This window comes from Anarrhichthys ocellatus, unplaced genomic scaffold (genome assembly GCF_004355925.1).
Source record: "Anarrhichthys ocellatus isolate YVR2014 unplaced genomic scaffold, GSC_Weel_1.0 scaffold86, whole genome shotgun sequence".
Taxonomy (NCBI): Eukaryota; Metazoa; Chordata; class Actinopteri; order Perciformes; family Anarhichadidae; genus Anarrhichthys; species Anarrhichthys ocellatus.
In genome coordinates this window covers 1403844-1422013 of record NW_022280116.1, presented here as the reverse complement: position 1 = coordinate 1422013, position 18170 = coordinate 1403844, and the positions used below count along the sequence as shown (strand labels likewise).

General features: G+C 40.5%; 1 protein-coding gene across 2 annotated transcripts; it reads right to left on the bottom strand.

Annotated features, from left to right (window-relative positions):
- Positions 1–4944: 4944 nt before the first annotated feature.
- On the bottom strand, positions 4945–14874 carry LOC116398628 (protein FAM171B-like). Of its 2 annotated transcripts, none has more exons than XM_031875096.1 (8): positions 14564–14874; positions 9633–9866; positions 8611–8703; positions 8252–8410; positions 7820–7990; positions 7460–7579; positions 6896–7019; positions 4945–6678 (listed from the first exon to the last, which is right to left on the bottom strand). In XM_031875096.1, exons 1-8 carry the CDS (start codon positions 14739–14741, stop codon positions 5745–5747), a joined length of 2013 nt encoding a protein of 670 aa, XP_031730956.1. In that variant the 5' UTR covers positions 14742–14874; the 3' UTR covers positions 4945–5744. The 2 variants fall into 2 exon arrangements, with proteins under 2 accessions (XP_031730956.1, XP_031730957.1); XM_031875097.1 differs by lacking the exon at positions 14564–14874 and adding an exon at positions 10633–14552.
- Positions 14875–18170: the final 3296 nt, after the last annotated feature.

Genomic DNA, 18170 nt, shown 5'->3' with positions numbered 1-18170 from the left:
GTGAGAATATTAATATCAGTCGTATCATCATTCAGGAGACTCTTCTACTACATTGTCAAGTACTAATAAGACATGCAACACAGAGGCTCACAAAGTCAACACACACAAAGCAAATAAAATGAGGGATAACTATGTTAAAATAGAAACATGGACTAAAGACAATATTCTGCTGTATTGTTAGACACTAAAAAACATCATTCCAGAGGCACAAACATAAAAGTATGTAAATATATGAATCGGTCAGACAACAATAAACAACAATAAAAGACATGCATGCAGGTAGATGAGGGTCGACCGGCAATTTCAAGACAGACAGACAGTTGACTACAGACAGATTGAGGGAAGTTCAACACAGACAGATTTAGGACAGTAAGGTACAGTTACATTCTAGTGCTGACAGAGCTGGTACTAACTAACCATTTCTTTAAAGGAGCTTTAAATGAACTGTATGTCTGTAGTTCTCTAATGGTCACTGGGATGGAGTTCCAGTCTAGTGCAGCTTGTACAGAAAATGCAGACTGACTGAAAGCACTTGTCCTGAGTGGGACGATGCAATCCCCTCTTGCTGCACCTCTTGTGAGCCGATATCCAGTTGTTCTTGTGAGCTGAGTTTTGATGGGATAGCACCACCGTGTGGCCATTTATAAAGCACTTCATATTTTGGCTGATAACTCCTAAAAGATGAGGTCTAAAATCAAACTGGATTTGAATTTGATATGAATCTGCCCAAACAGAGTGTGTGTAATCCTAAGTGGTTGATATTGTTTCGCATCTTTCAAACTATACTGACGGCTTAAGTTTTTGGCCATCACTTTAATTACATTATTGTTTGGATATGCAAATGGAGTATTATCTTATCATATATCTGAACCAGGTTTAAATTATTGTTTTATTTTGCTTATATATTAGAGTCACTGTTTTTTTTCACAGCCATAAAAAAGAAAGAAAATTCTCTGTTTTTCGGCAAAAATGAAACTGGGATGTTCGGTGTATGTAAGTGCTTCTGAAGTGGAGATTTCAGAGTCTGAACAAAATAAATCATTAGTGAATAGGGTTAAAAGTGTAACTGACAGATATCATGAAAGTTCATTGCTTAAATTAAAACCCTTATTTTTGGTACGACAAGTTTTTCTGAAATGTCTAAAAATGCAAATGGTGAATTATCATGTTACGTGTTGTGTTTTCTCCCCTCCTGCCCTTCTCCTTCTCTCTCACTCTCTCGCACATATTCCTAACAGGTCAATCAGGTGATTGGATTCCACCTGTGGGGGCCGGTCGGGCTGCTCTGTGGATGGCACCAGCTGCAGGCTGGCCAATCAGCAGAGGGAGAGCCGCAGATAAAAAGCAGGAAGCCTCGGAGTTCAGGGGCACTTCACTCCACACTGTTTTTCTGTCAATGCTGAGAGCTCTCAACTTGTTAGGGTTTGTGGTGAGAGGTTGCGAACAGTATAAGTTATGCCTTACCCTGTACATTGGCACACACGTAATATATTTTCTGTGTCTAGATACACTAGGCTTATTGGTCGGTGCCTCATCTGTATTTGGGTTTTGGTCAAGCACATTTAGATAAGCTAGAGAAGCCATTTTGTTTGTTTGATTTCAGAGGTTAGTTAGTTAGGCCAAGTTCTGTTATATTGGTTTCAATTGTTTGGCACGACCACACCTGTCCCATCCTCTCCCAATCCTGTGTTAAGACTCACTCACCTATAACTGTACGTGAGCATAATTAATATTGTTTATGGTACATGGGCTATTTGTTTTTCATTTGGGTTGTTTTGTGTTCGTCCCTACTCCTTCCCTGGACCAACCGAACAGGGACGTAACAGTTCTTACAGTCTGTATATTATTAGATATGGATATTAATATCTGCTGCATGTCCCTGCAATAATTATGTAGAATATAAATGTGAATGTCTTTTTTATATTCATGTGTCTGAATGATCATATAATAATTATTACAATAATAATATTGTATAATTTTGTAATCTAATCAGCCAGAACTCTCCTTATGAATTACATGTGATGTGCAAGCTGTTGGTTTGGACTGCTAACATATTTTAATCACTATTTAACCTTCACTCTTAATTAACTTGTTACATTAAATAACATGGTAACAAAGGGAAGTCTTTTAGTCTGTAGCTTGTATAAGTTCAATGGCACTCTATGAACTCATGTACAAGCAACATCTTCATCTTTATTCCTTAATCATATACATATAAGTTACATTTAAAAAACATCTATGCAAAATAATTGTGTTGTGTTATTGATGGTAATGTGGAGGTAGCAGGTACATAAAGATGCACAGAGGGCAGGAAGAGGGGGTAAACTTTTTATCTCCCTCAACAGGTGAATGTGACCATGACTGCATGTGCTTTATACAGATCTATCTCTACACGGAGCAAAGTGGACATTCATTCCAAGTCCTCCCTTGTATTCATGACTTTCTATTTAACAATCATGGCCCCTGATAAGTCTTCAACTGGTTCTTAGAAATATCTAAAAACTTGTATTAGAAATATATATTGTCTTATTGTAAATAAAGTGCTGCTTAAGCCATCAGGATAATCTGAAAGATGCTATAAAATATGAACCATCAAAAAAAAAATGTATTTGGCAGATTCTTTATTTACCAAGAAATGCAGTTTGATTTTAGACCTCATATTAGGAGTTATCAGCCAAAATATGAAGTGCTTTATAAATGGCCACACGGTGGTGCTATCTCATCAAAACTCACTTGTTCCCTTGTTCATGGCCGAACTACCCAATAAATGTCATTAGTCTGTAATCTTCTATAAACAATATCCTGGTATCAAACAGGACCACATCGCATACATGTGCTTTACATGTGTTTACTATTGTGTCTATACAATGCGTGTCTCAGATACAGCTGATAAATCAGGCCTAATACAGGTTTAGGATGGAATATATATTATTTAATCACATCGATCATTTTTCAGAGAAAAGAAAATCAAGAACATTGCAGCTGGAAAATAATGTTTATATAATGACATAATTCTGCAACAATCAAGCTTTGCCTATATACATTGTAAAATAAATGATTTCAGTAATAACATCAGACATGATGGCATAGTGAGCTGGCAGAAAGCAGAGTCATCATACGGTACATGCTGATGTTACTAATATCTCGTGTGAGGGGGTTTTCTGTGCTCTTGTGCTGTCTGTGTTGTTCTGGGACACAGAGGCCTTTTCTTTTAAGAGATCATTCGTTGTTCTCTATCTTAGTGAGATTACTGTGGTGGGTTAGTTGTCACTGCTTCTAGCTGCCATGTGAAAAAGGCCAGCACCACTACAGCACGACCTGTTTTTTTTTTTTTTTTTAATTCTACCACTAAACAATTCAACCACTTACAGTTGTGTGAAAAAGTGTTTGCCCCCTTCCTGATTTGTTATTTGTTTGCATGTTTGTCACACTTAAATGTTTCAGATCATCAAACAAATTTAAATATTAGACAAAGATAACACAAGTAAACACAAAATGCAGTTTTTAAATGAAGGTTTTTATTATTAAGGGGGAAAAAAAATCCAAACCTACATGGCCCTGTGTGAAAAAGTGATTGCCCCCTAAACCTAATAACTGGTTGGGCCACCCTTAGCAGCAACAACTGCAATCAAGCGTTTGCGATAACTGGCAATGAGTCTTTTACAGCGCTGTAGAGGAATTTTGGCCCACTCATCTTTGCAGAATTGTTGTAATTCAGCCACATTGGAGGGTTTTCGAGCATGAACCGCCTTTTTAAGGTCATGCCACAGCATCTCAATCGGATTCAGGTCGGGACTTTGACTAGGCCACTCCAAAGTCTTCATTTTGTTTTTCTTAAGCCATTCAGAGGTGGACTTGCTAGTGTGTTTTGGATCATTGTCCTGCTGCAGAACCCAAGTGCGCTTCAGCTTGAGGTCACGAACAGATCGCCGGACATTCTCCTTCAGGATTTTTTGGTAGACAGCAGAATTCATGGTTCCATTTACCACAGCAAGTCTTCCAGGTCCTGAAGCAGCAAAACAGCCCCAGACCATCACACTACCACCACCATATTTTACTGTTGATATGATGTTCCTTTTCTGAAATGCCGTGTTACTTTTACGCCAGATGTAATGGGACATACACCTTCCAAAAAGTTCAACTTTTGTCTCGTCAGTCCACAGAGTATTTTCCCAAAAGTCTTGGGGATCATCAAGATGTTTTCTGGCAAAACTGAGACGAGCCTTTGGTTTTCGTCTTGGAACTCTGCCATGCAGGCCATTTTTACCCAGTCTCTTTCTTATGGTGGAGTCATGAACACTGACCTTAATTGAGGCAAGTGAGGCCTGCAGTTCTTTGGATGTTGTTCTGGGGTCTTTTGTGACCTCTTGGATGAGTCGTCGCTGCGCTCTTGGGGTAATTTTGGTCGGCCGGCCACTCCTGGGAAGGTTCACCACTGTTCCATGTTTTCACCATTTGTGGATAATGGCTCTCACTGTGGTTTGCTGGAGTCCCAAAGCTTTAGAAATGGCTTTGTAACCTTTTCCAGACTGATAGATCTCAATTACTTTGTTTCTCATTTGTTCCTGAATTTCTTTGGATCGCAGCATGATGTCTAGCTTTTGAGGATCTTTTGGTCTACCTCACTTTGTCAGGCAGGTCCTATTTAAGTGATTTCTTGATTGAGAACAGGTGTGGCAGTAATCAGGCCTGGGTGTGGCTAGAGAAATTGAGAAATTCAGCTTTCCAAAGATGTGATAAACCACAGTTAATTTATGTTTTAACAGGGGGGGGGGGCAATCACTTTTTCACACAGGGCCATGTAGGTTTGGATTGTTTTTCCCCCTTAATAATAAAAACCTTCATTTAAAAACTGCATTTGGTGTTTACTTGTGCTATCTTTGTCTAATATTTAAATTTGTTTGATGATCTGAAACATTTAAGTGTGACAAACATGCAAAAAAATAAGAAATCAGGAAGGGGGCAAACACTTTTTCACACAATTGTACCTGCTGAAAAAGAGCTGCAGAGCATCCAGAACGTGTGTGCAGATATTAAAGTCATTAAAGGGTCCTTCAATTCAAATGAATGCCTTATCATTCCTTAATAGGAGTTAGAATCATGTCAAATTAATTGGCTTCACCAAGTTAATTTTTATTTTATTGTTAAAATATTATGAAAATGATTCACTTCATGACAATATATATAAAAAAAAACATGCACAAACAAATATGCACAAAGACAAATCAGGTGGCATAGTTAAACTAACAAACACTTAGTCATGTTCAGTCAGCCATGGTAGTCGGTCTGTTAATCTGGGAGGAATAAAAATGTAAGAGTGGTCATTATGGAAGTGTTTGACCTCATTTATCTCAATCACGTTGCTGTCTTTGACACGTTGGAGGCAGACAAATAGGGCAACTGCAACTATGCAACTTAACAGTATGAAATGATATCTGACACTTTGCAAAATGTTCTGTTTCTTGTTAAAACCTTCTGTTTGAGGCAGGAGAGGCTGTTAGAAAACAACTGCTAAATCCACATGCTCTGCTTTGGACTGTTCACACTTTCGTACATGCGCAACAGTTGCAACACAGACCGCGTGAAATCCGATGGTAGAAATGGGCCTCTAAACACAACTTGGATTGGCACCTTAACATCGATGTAAAACATGAAGCAGCAAGAAGGTAAATTAGTCACAGATAGAACCGATGCTGTTTATACAAACTCAGAGGACTATATAGGCATGGAGGTGTTCAGGGCTTTTACTGTGGAGATGCAGGTTTATTGCTTTTGACAAAAGTGGCTTTGCGCTCCAGCGTTACGGCCCTCCTTCCAGGTGTCTGGTTCAGTTCACTCATGTCCACGCCCGAGTCTAAGCTGGTTTCTCGACTCTCGACTGGCCTTCGCCGCCTCTGCTGCTCTGACACTGCGTAATGGATCTCAGCTGCGGGTTTGCCCTCCAGTGATACAAACCAGGCTCGAGGAGGCTGAGTTGAGGGGATTTTAGAAAGTTCTGCCAAGGCATGAACGGAGTGTCTGCCACTGGCCCTGATTTTATTCAATGTCCCTGGGACCGACGCTGACTCCGTGAGGCTGAAGTGACCCCTGGATGTGTTGGGTGAAGTTTCAGCCAGAGAGCTCTCTAGAACCCTGAGCTGGTCCTCATTTTCCGCTGCCTGGTTCTGGTTGGCAGATGGACCTTTTGGCAGAGCCTGCGTAAAGCTGTCTTGACTCGGCGGCTCAGCTGCGGACCCCGCGCGGGGAAGAGTGGCCGACTTGCTCCACTGAGGATGCTCCGGCTGCTCCTCCAAGTGGAAGAATGCTGGAGCGTGAAAAATGGCAACAGGTTGGTTGTAGAAAAACAAATTATCCGTCAGTGAGTCCGGAGCTCTGATCTGATCTGTGGTTTCGTGCAAACACATCAGATCATTCAGTGCAGTGTTTCGCTCCGGTTCGTTACGCTCCACCCTGATGGCCACAGCGTTGGGGTTGGCTATCACATCGGCGTTGTGCATAGAAATAACAGTGGCGTTGTGCCGATTATCCCCCCTTTCTGCGAATGAATGGTTCATTCCACCCTGTAGATGAAAGGAATCCACTGAAGATACTTCAAAGTCTTCACCCTCACATGTTGAGGTGGTTTGGTCTTTTCTCATCGCTGGTAGGATCTTTGTTTTAGTTTCACTGAGTGAACGTCTGTAGACAGAAAAATAAAATGTATACGTGGCATACACTATGAGAACGCGGTGAAAAATACAGATTTTAGCATTAAACTTGGAAGAATAATGGATTTTACTGATATCAAAGTGCTTTTAAAGGAACACTCCTCTGAAACTGATAAAATGCTCATTAACATCACCACAACTTATAATAAATACTGTACGGACAAGTATGAGATGGAAGCCTCTTTTACCTGCGATAAAACAACAACCCAACCAGGAGACAGGTGACAATAACAAGCATTCCTCCAAGGACAACCATCAGGAGAGATGAATGGTGTGAGATGAAGTCAAAGGGGATGGCAAGTCTGAAGAAACCTAAAGCATATAGATGGTCAGAAGAAGAGGTTTGGATGAAATATAAATGCAATAAAGATAAAAATTAACATGGTGCATGTTGTATCCAAAAATTTTACAAAGTCCATTAAATACATATTTAGCTTTTTTTTCCACTGACCTACGCCAGTTCCAGTCCAATTTTTTCTCTTAAAAAAAAATCAAAATCAAATGTCTTATAGTCATTGGGGGTTTTTTTGTTGGAAAAAATAAGTTGCCACAATCAGAGCAACTCCATTATACAGAACCGTTATGACAACTATCAGAGAATCAATGCTTGTCATTAAATAATTTCCATCTGACACATTTTATTTACTACCACAACATTGCCCTGTGACCATGGAACATGCCCAGGTTGGTAGTGTCAGAAAATATAGAACACTGTATTACATTAGATGAACAAATTTAGGGTGAGAACTTGCCTCTGGTGGATGACAAAGGTGCTGCAATCCAGTAACCAAGGTGAGGTGCTGTGAATGTCCACATGAGTTTTCCGTCTACTGACACCACCACCGTCCCGAGCCCCTTTCTCATCCATCCACCTATAGGAAAAACAAACAAGACAACACAACAGCACTGTTTGTACAACAAACAATTTTTCCACAACTACCACAATCCTGTAAGACCAGTTTGAGCAAATACGGCACAAAGTTATTTTTTTACCAACTGTTGCTTTAAATTACAATTCCCTGTAGAGTCCATGAAATCATCCTCACTTTCCCGACTCTTCTAAAATCAAAAAAGGCTAGATTTTAGTGTGTGTGACTGTGACATCTACTCACCAGTGGTCCGGTTAAGGAACCATGCTGGAACAACATTGGAAGTCTGAAGCCCACAGCTGTCTGGAATGCTGAGGCTGATCTGTATGGGCCCACTCACATGCAGCTCCGTGTCTCCTGAGAAAAGCTGCACACTGACAGCCGCAACCGGACTCAACTCCACACTGACGTATCCTTGAAAACCAGAGGAGGTAAAGCTTAAGAGAATACGTGGACTAGACCAATGAAACATATGGAATTATCTTGAATAAACCCTTTGATTGAATGGTTCCATTGTAACATTGTTACAATTTGAATCCATTTAATACAGCCTCATATTGGAAAATGTTTGGTTGTTTTTTTAATGCAAAAAAATGAGACAGTCATGGTTAAAATTTGTATGTAATTGACATATTGTCTTTTGTGTTATTATCAATTAATACTGTCACTGTATACCAGATTTACTGCTCATGATGCCCAACGTATGAAGAAAGCTGTCCTCCTTTGACGGCAGCTTGGGGATGGTCAGGTACGCTTTAACAGAGGTGGCATTACTGCTGTCTGTCAGATTCAGCAGGCTCTTGGGAAACTGGACAATAGGCTGTGATGCAGCATCTGCAAATAAAGGAGAACATGATAAATAACAGGTGGAAATATGTGTTCATAAAATATACGTATTTTTCCATTAGTGGTGCTATTTTTGGATAGTATAATGTGTTTTTTTAATCAATGCTTGTGCTGACAATCAAAGTGAGACATAGAGAACATGAGCAAGGAAAAAAAGAAAAAAGTGGATTTAACAATATATACAGTACCAGATGTTTTGCCAGTGATAAGGACAGAATCATCGAAGAGCCAGATGTTCCCCTGATTCAGACCAAATAGTGACATGGTCACAGACGAAAATACTAGAGCAATGATAAAAGAGGGAAGACAAGATGTAAAATTAGTAAAAAAGTACTTCCTTTAAAAACTTGCAGTCTTTCCACTAGATGGCAGTGTGACATTGTTTTATATCAACCTCTGCACAGAGGCAAGAAGTGGGTGAGTTCCCTTTTCTAACAAGGGCTTATCTAAACTAATAAATAATAGCTCAGGTTTCAAGAGGCAGCGCTTCACTTTCTATAGAAATGCATATCTCTGTAAGGGGGCAAGCCTAATAATAATGGACCATCAGAACCATAGCACCGGTGGATGTACTGATCTGAGGGAACCTAGGGCTGAAAAAATATAGGGTTGAATGAACATAGACACGCTCCCCACTGCAGATGGCAGATGATCAACAGAGACAGTCGGAGGCACACACTCCAGACGTGGATTATTAAATGTTCTCAAAGAGATCTGCCTGGGTGCTGCACCTAATTGGGTGTCAAATGCAGTGGGGTGAAACAAAATTTGGCCCTGCAATAACAACCACTTTAGAAAATCACTGAAGTATTTGAAGCGCATGTTTTCTGTGATTATATTTTTACATGACACTGTCATGTAAAAATCCCGATTTAAGAAAAAGCCTGCTATCTATCCTTCAGTGCAGATTGTGAATACAGATCCACATGATGTGACTTTGTGTGTAAAAAAATCCCACCTCAACAGGCAGAGCCATATGGGACAGCAGATTTCTGAACTGCCAAGAGGAGAGAGAAACTATCCTAATAAAGTGGAGCCACTCAGTGGACAACTTTCAGCCATACTAAAAACAGTCAACATGTGCTCACTGATATTTCCATAATCGTAAGAGCCAATGATGAATAAAAGAAAATGACACTGCATAAAGCTCATTATCTGATTCAGCTAAACACTTTTCACATTGAGCACAACCACACTTTAAATATCTTACTTGGCATTCTGTTGGTTTTACAAGGCAGCAGTGTGCAAATGTAGCCGTCCTTGCTGGCCACAATTGTGATTGGCATCCCAGTCTGGTAAGGTACATGGAGCAAAACACCGCCGTCCTCCCCAGTAAGAGCTGTGTTGGTAATGGTGTAGTTGATGTAGACCTCCACCACCGCCTGGGTCATGTACTGACGACTCAGCACGCTGTTAACCTGGACCTTTAGGTCAAAAGCAGAATCTGGGTAAAAAAAATAAAGATTGGGTTAAAAGACAAAGATGCATTTGGGATGGCAAATAGTACTGCTTTTAGAAGGATGAAATAATTCATACAAGTTCAGATTCACACATTATCTACGAGGGATGGTCAGAATGTAAACCACTAAAACACCACAAATTGCAGTCTCAAAAATTCCACCTCTGACAAACTGTCAGCGAAATGTATTATAAGCTGCCCCAAGGCAGTACTTGTTGTAGACGGGACTGCATTAAAAGTAATTGTAAGGTGTTTGTTATGTTTTCATGCAGTACAACCGTATGCTTTAACAGAATGGGGTTACCTATGTTTCCAATTAACCTAGAAGGGACCTTATTGACAGCACGTTAATAAAAGTAATTTGTAGAATCCCTGGAGGATATCAATCAATTAATCCCAGGAGATTTTATAGAGGTGGACACAAATACAAATGGTAAAATTGGCCAATTAGTTCAGCAAAGCGTGCATTCAAGACAACATTATGCTGCATCAGCATGCAGACAGCTAAATACAGTGCACATTTCCAATAATGTGATTCAGGAAAAGGCTCTAATTGTTACATATTTGCAGGTAGCTCGTAGAGAATACCATTTAGCCACTTTCACACTGCACACCGATACCCAATAGTGAGTCAACAAGACAACAAGACTTGTTGTTTCATAGACGTATAATGTTCTGTTACATAACAATGAAGTGATACATCAGTTGCCCATATGAATAAATGGTGGTGATTGAAAGACAAATATCTCACCAAGGATCAATGCTTGCAGGCTGTTTTCATACACTGTTCGTAGCTATACCTATGAAAACGAATGCACTGTAAATTGCATATAACTCACTTTAACTCAGGACAGGTGACATAGTGTAAAGAGATCAGATAAAATCATGCAGGTTCACAAGAAAGAGGTTCAGCTCAGACTTTAGCGGGGCCTCCGGAAGCAAACAGCCTGCCCTGGACCGACCCAGATCGGGGTTAGCTGCCGGAGGAGAGTTCAGCACCCTCCTCCAGCCAGGAGCAGAGCTTTGCCTCGCTGCTCCATCGGTCGCCCCTGGGAGCTAACATCGACACTGTGCTGCTGGAGGCCCAGGCCGTATTGCTGGGCCTGCTGGAGGGAAGGGAGTCACGGGAGAACCAGAACCAGGACTGCGTGTAGCAGACTGTCAGACACCCGCTGCAGTAAAATTAGGTTTTCTAAAAGGAATGTGGTGCTTGTGGAGGGAACCCCAAAATAAACACAACATTAACAATCACTTTCAATGATAGGCAGTGTGTTTTCTGATGGGTTGTATTGAACACCTGCAGTCATTCAGCTGTAAAGGTGGCATAGCAGTGGGTTAAAAAAGCACATTTGTGACCAGAAACAAAAATGTATGATGGCATGGACCTGTACAAATCTGAGCCCCAACAACTAGAGATGAATCCATGAACAGTACTTCAAAGAAACTTCTCAGTACCAACAGTACCTACTTTGTAGAGCTGTAAAAGTCTGCTAGGACTGGCCAGCGCCCAAGGAATCTTCCTTCACATTTTACCCTGCTATAAATTTTCTCCACTGAAGTGACTGTCCTTATGCCGTCTGGACCAGAAAGAGACAGAGAGTTTTGGGAGCCATAAATCTCAGCAGCCCAGCTCATCATCAACCCTCCACAGCTACACTATCATAGTTATTTAATGCTAACAGGCCATAAAATGTCCTTACTGCCCTTTTTATTAGTAGCTAAATGCTGCAACATCGCTACAGCAGCAATCCTACCGGGTCATAATGTCAAAAAATATTTCTCTAATGGTGGCAATTCGACACTGATGCTGGTCTTATTGCTCATAATCCTGCTGCTAAATTATTTGCCAGAGCTTTACTGAAAACTCACAAAGCCATGCCTTATGTTACCAGCTTTCAACAATATTTCAGCAGGTGCCAAAACCAGATAACCAGATCGTCCCATATCATTGCCTCAAACAATTCCCTTTGATAATGAGCAGACAAATGCCAGGAGCTACCGCACATGGGAGGAGTTGGCATCCTTTCTGCCAGAAATCTCCTTTGGTTTCAGCAACAAACCTATTTGGATAGGTTTAGAAAAAGATCATCTTTTGGGTTAAAATAAACCAAATCATGCACTGTTGTGTGTGTAGCTGCCAGGAGTATGGAAGCCCATTTCAGCCACTAGGATAAAAAATTTAGATAAAAACTCCCGTAGGTCATTGATTTAGCATCTCAAAATAATGAGTTAGTATCAAAAAAATACAGACTAAGCATCTCAAAATAATAGTATGTGAAAAATAATGAGAAACTATCTGAATAGTTTGACTTAGTATCACAAAGTTATGAGTTAGTATCTTAATGTTCCGACTTAGTATCTCAAAAAATAATAAGTACGTACTCAAAATAACGACTTATTATCTCAAATGAATCACTGTGCATCTCACAAAAATGACTTAGTATCACAACATAATGACTTAGAAGCTCACAAGAAATACTTAATATCTCAAAATAATGGGAATATATTGACTTGCACTTCCTTCTGTTGCTTTGGTGGATATGGAAGACCATTGAAGTCATTATTTTGCATTTTTTACAGACCTTTTTTTTGTCATCACAGTGGCAGAAATGGGCTTCCATAGCAGTGCCTGTATTTTCATCCTCACTATGAAACACTACATTTGGCAGTGTTACTGTCAACCCACTGGGATACATACACCAGTGCAGATGGACAAGAGGATGCTTGTTACGGGAGAGGCAGCGTCCGCTTTATGTGTGCTCTGCTTGTGGCCAAACATAACAGAAGGGGGTCACTAGATCTGAAGTGGAGGTGTTTCATGCCAGATTACTATAATCTACGCACTTGGCGCACTGAGCCATGGCACAAAGAGGTTTATGAAGTGGATTGAAATGGGCCGTCTGAGCCGCCGAGGCAGATGAGAAATAGATGCCACGTTGTGTGTGTGATATTGCTTGAATACTGTTGTTCCCGAGCACATGACAGCCCCGGTGTCCAATAAAACTAATGCATTTACCCAAGTGAAGTGTTTTCAAACCATTTCTTTATCAACCTGTGAATTTTTTAAAAGACATTTTCATTCATAGCGCAAGGAAGATATTTCCACTGTTCAAAGACTAAATTGTGAATGTGGCAAAAAATTTGAATGACAAGCTATAATTATAGAAAAACACCATGTTTGCATATCAAGCAAAAGGCACAAACATGTTGACTGGTCAATTCCGTGAGACCACCAGGCAGCACAAACAGATGGTCCAACAGGGACTTAGCTCTGCTGCCCCCCCCCCCCCCCCCAAACATGCTTGTTTGTGTGCGTGTGTTGGAATTAGGCCATACATTCCACCGATGGAGGAAAACACAAGTGCACCCTTTCATATGTGGGCCAAATCGCCCTCAGGCACGAGTCAGCAATATCAAATTGAACTGACACGGATTGAAGTGAAAAGATGCTTAGGGTGAAGGGGGGGGGGGGCACAAAGACTTAATGTCCGAACAACCACCAGTACTGTTGTCAAATAACTGCAATCCTCCCCTGGGGTGGATGATTAAATCTTTAAATCTGTTTGCCCATCATGTAGGGGCAACAATGAATCTCCTAATAGGTGTCAAAAGGAGTGTTTTTTTTTGTACATTTGTTTATCTACATTCTCTCTTCTTATTTAAAAGTAGAAGCGGAGAGTGGGCAGCCCTTCTACAGAGAGCTAACTCTGTAGAGGAGGGAGGCTAAGAGGAGAAGGCTTGGCACGACACAACGCACTGAGGGGGGCGGGGGGAGTCCGGGAGGGTGCAAGTGACAACAGCATGCTTGGGTGCATTTCTAAGTGTTTTCGGCCGACGAAGCCGACCCGTGGATCATGTGGTGATGGATGGTAATGTACTCCCACAGCGGCATGAATTAGTCATGAATCAGTTGATGAAAAGGGTCACAAATCCCTCTTTCAGCTCCTCTCCGCCGCTCGGCTGTGAACAAGAACATTGCCATGACAAGCACATGCATCTGTGTGTGTGTGTGTGTGTGTGAGAGAGTGAGGCAGTGAGACGCACTTTAGATTTAACCATTTAGATTTATAGCCACTTGGCACAAAGAAGAAGGAGTGTGCTCTTCTGTAAACACTTGATTTGAATGACATGATAATGCAGAGTGGTATGATATTAAGGGCCCTCTGAGCTGAGCATCCAAACACATGATTAAAACACTTTGTATTAATAGACAAGTAATGCTGACATCTTTTTTATTTATTTTTTACTTTTATGAATATTATGGCAATCTCCTTTACAAGGCTAACTGTCGTTATAATGTATGAATAATGCTCTTATGAACTGATTAATTGCTGTCTTAGTGGTGGGGATGCAGTAAAAAAACAACAACAAGGGACAGATGGGAGAAACCGTTACTCATGAGGTGACAGCAGCTCCATCATCACATTACTCATGAAGTGATCAGTAGATTTAGATACAGATGGTCCGACCAAACGAGGACATGGGAGTCTTTAATCTGTGAGAGAAAGATCTGTACTATGATGGTTGATGGAGTAAAAATAATAATAATAACAAAGTCAAATTAATACGAATATTCTCCTGCTACAATGTGATTTATTTTCAGCTTGCGTTAAAGATATGAAGCACATTTACAGGCCTATAATGATAGCTCTGACTATTGATACAGTGAAGGCCACACAAACCTGACAAGGCATCGAGCGCTTGTTGTCGGTGCTGAAAGGGCTCTTGTCTCATGTGATCCCGGTTAGAAGAGTTCCCGTCATTGATATGCAGAGGCTGTCCGGTCGGAGTGGACTCTCCAGTCGCTTTCCCATTCCCGCATGAAATCAGCGCAGATAGCAGACCGATCAACAGGCGCATGACTTTGAGGGGGGGGGGAAACAAAACAAAAAAGTTGTTGATCGGAGTCACTTTTCGCCCATCACAGGTCCAGTTTTCATCTAGTTTATAACTTGTACACGATGTGTGATGCCCACTCCACCGCCATCCCGACGGCTCTGCTGTCACACTGCTCTTCAAACTGCGCAGACAAGCTCCTCCCCTTTAAGCTGCTTGCGATCAAAGACTCATTTTTATAAACTGGCTTTTAAATTGTCAATATTTGGACTGTTTACACCAATTTGTGATTGCAAATGTATTTTCTCATAAATGTACCTTCTGTGGTTGTGTGAAGCACTTTGTAAACTTTAAAATATAAATAAAGTATATAATAATGATAATAATAACAATAATAATAGTTTTAATAACGCATATTTCATTATATTCTTTATTTATCATTTTTTTTAAGCAAAAACGTTTACAAGGTGCTTCACATAAACACAAAAACAGTGCAATGGCAATTTAGAATGAATCCAATATGTGTACAACTACTACTACTCTAAGTTACTCTAATTTGTACATAACAGCTAAATGTTTATGTTTAGTCTTGTTCATGTTTGTTGTCCTAGCTATGTTTCTATTTATCTGTATTATTAGAGCCACAAAGACCAGAGTACGATTCCTGGTATCTTCTCATACCTCGCCAATAAAGCCGATTCTCATTCTGTTAAAAAAACAAACAAACAAAAAACCACTTGCATCAACTGATTTCTACCACTAGATGGGGATAAAGCTATGCTTTACCAGTTGAAACACTGAACTTTCATGCATACATTTATGAACATATCTGAAGAACATCGTGTCGTGACAAAAAACACACACACACTGGTGTTTAACCTCAAAGTCTGCCCTTGATTTGTACATGACTACTTGTGTGGTCAGTGGTGGTGGTAGTAGTACATGAAGTAGCAGTGGTATAGTCAGTAATATTACTACAGATGGTTAACAGTTGTAGTTCTGTGGGACTCCCCAGGTCTAATAAATGCTTTCATTAAACATTTACCATTTATTCTACATCTTTTATTTCTCATCCTTTCACCTGTTGTAATCACAAAATGTGTCCACACTGCAGTCTGTACGCCTACATGCAAGCAAAGCTCCAAGCTTGGCAGGAAATTGTACTTTCTCAGTCAGGCCTTTTTGTCCTGTTTTTTTTTTTTTTTTTTTTTTAATAGCTAGAAACATGTTTGAATGGAGAATGAACTGATTTATAGTGTGTCTTCTTCTTGTACTATTTGGTGCACTCTACTTAAATGTCCATCCTAAATGTTTCCAGCTTTCTTTCTTTTCTTATTCAGATTGTTTGCTTTATCTTAATGTCATCTTCAACATTCAGAAAAGGCCTGAGTATAAACACCATTATTAACCCGCCCTCCTCTACACCCTGTCCATTTAATCAACCTTTTCTGAAGAGAAGAACACATCAAAAAATACTTCCTCATTCAGTGTTTTGATGTTTGCTGAAAGCAGTACAAATCTTCCATAGGCATTCGATTGGGTAGATACATGGTGACTGTGAAGGCCACAACATAGGATTCACATTATTTTCAAACTCATCAACCCATTCATCGACCCCTTGTGTGCAAATAATATGTTTCCCGACTCTTTCATTCAGTTCCTTTTCTTTAATTTGTCACATGTCCGTTCATCAAAGTCAAAGTGTAAAGCTATATTATGCACACAAATCATCAGCAGGGCATACTGGGTGTGTGACACTTAATCTCTGATGACTTGAAAAAGTATTAACCGCATCCCTGCCCATGTTCAGAAACCGCATCAACTGCAGACTGGTGTATTTAGGTGAAACCTCGCTAACAAGTCAGAAAGGCTATCAACAAGTGGAGTCCTGCTCTGGTCGGCCATGTGTAAAATGAGTGACCCCATTTTTAGAAGAGACTTTGACATCAATTTGTAAAATGTTTTTCTGCGTGTTTCCTATTTGTCGACCAGTGAGTGACCTTTCCAACAAATTACCCATGTCATGCCCTGCTTCACTGTATCATATCCATTACGTCGCACCTGGAGATTGGCTCCCTCTGTGACGTCGGTCTGCGGAGCTTCCTGTCGCCAAAAAACCTGAGTGAATCCTTCCTCGGCTGGCTTCTTCGCCGTCATAGCTCTTCTGTGACAGGGCCCTCGGAGAGGCGGTGAGCTGACACATTTGTCCTCCCAGCTCCAGTCCCCTCTGACAAAGTATAAATCGGAGTCTAAACACACAAGCAGGGGGATGGATGACAGCCTGAGTCTCCGGGATCAATTTGCCACAAATTAGATACAGTAATGGTTCATTTCTCCTTATAAATAGCGGCATCTACTGGGACTGTTTTGGAAATCTGCTCACTTTCACCCTGAAAATCTGTGGCCACTCTCAGCTCCATCCCTGGCTGCTTTGCTAATCTTATCAGAGCATGGGTAGACTTGCTCTTTGTTTTTCTACTCACTGCCTAGTTCATTAAATTGTGCCAATAAAGCAAAGAGATTATTCTCTTCCACCAGTTTTCATTTTCATTTATATCAATATTTGGTCAGTGTTATTCAAAGTAAAATAAACTGCCAGTTACCTGTAAAATAGCAGTTTTCTCTGTCTTTAAAAGGTGCAATGTGTAACATCTGGCCACCTGCTGCAAAGAAATAAGGGGCAGCATTTCACCTCTTTTACTGGATCCATACAATTCAAATGTACAATCAGTTATCAAACAAAGTCTCTGTACATTTTGATAGTTTGTTTACTGGACTAAAATCCAAAGTGAGTCTCCTCCTTCCTTTACCGTTAGCTGAATGCTAACTGAAGGCCCGTCTTCCGGAGCCGCAGCCAACCCTCCCCCCAGCAAAATGTTGTATTTTCAGTTCTGTTTGACAAGTTTACACGCTTATTTGAACGCCGTGTGTAATTTGCTTTAGATTAGTAACTCAGGATCAAGTTCAAGGTTAAGATTATTTTTTATGATCTTAAAGTTTTGTGTTGATTTTGTCATCCCTGTGTACAAAAGCGGTAGTGTTTCTGAGCACCAGAGTCCCTTTAGAAAACCTCTCATATTTCTGGAGCAGGGTCAGACAGTTTGCCCCGCGCAGTCCTGGTTCTCCTCTCTCTCTGCCTCTCTTCCCTCCAGCAGCACAGCCTGGGCCTCCAGTCAGCGCGGTGTCTGCTGCCGATTGCCAAACATGGGAGGGTATATATCTCTCCCATGTTTGGTCTAATGGTATATTTCAATGAAAGGTCATAAGGTCACTAAAAGCTATATTTTTCGTCCTTTTACAGAGATATCAATACTTCTTGCTTGTTGCCATTAAAGGCTAACATCTGTAGGTCAAAGATGAACAGATAGATGAAAAGAATGATGCAGGATGAAATGTAATATTTTCTTGACATTGAATAAGTGTCGGTTTCAGTGCTATTAAATCCATTCAAAT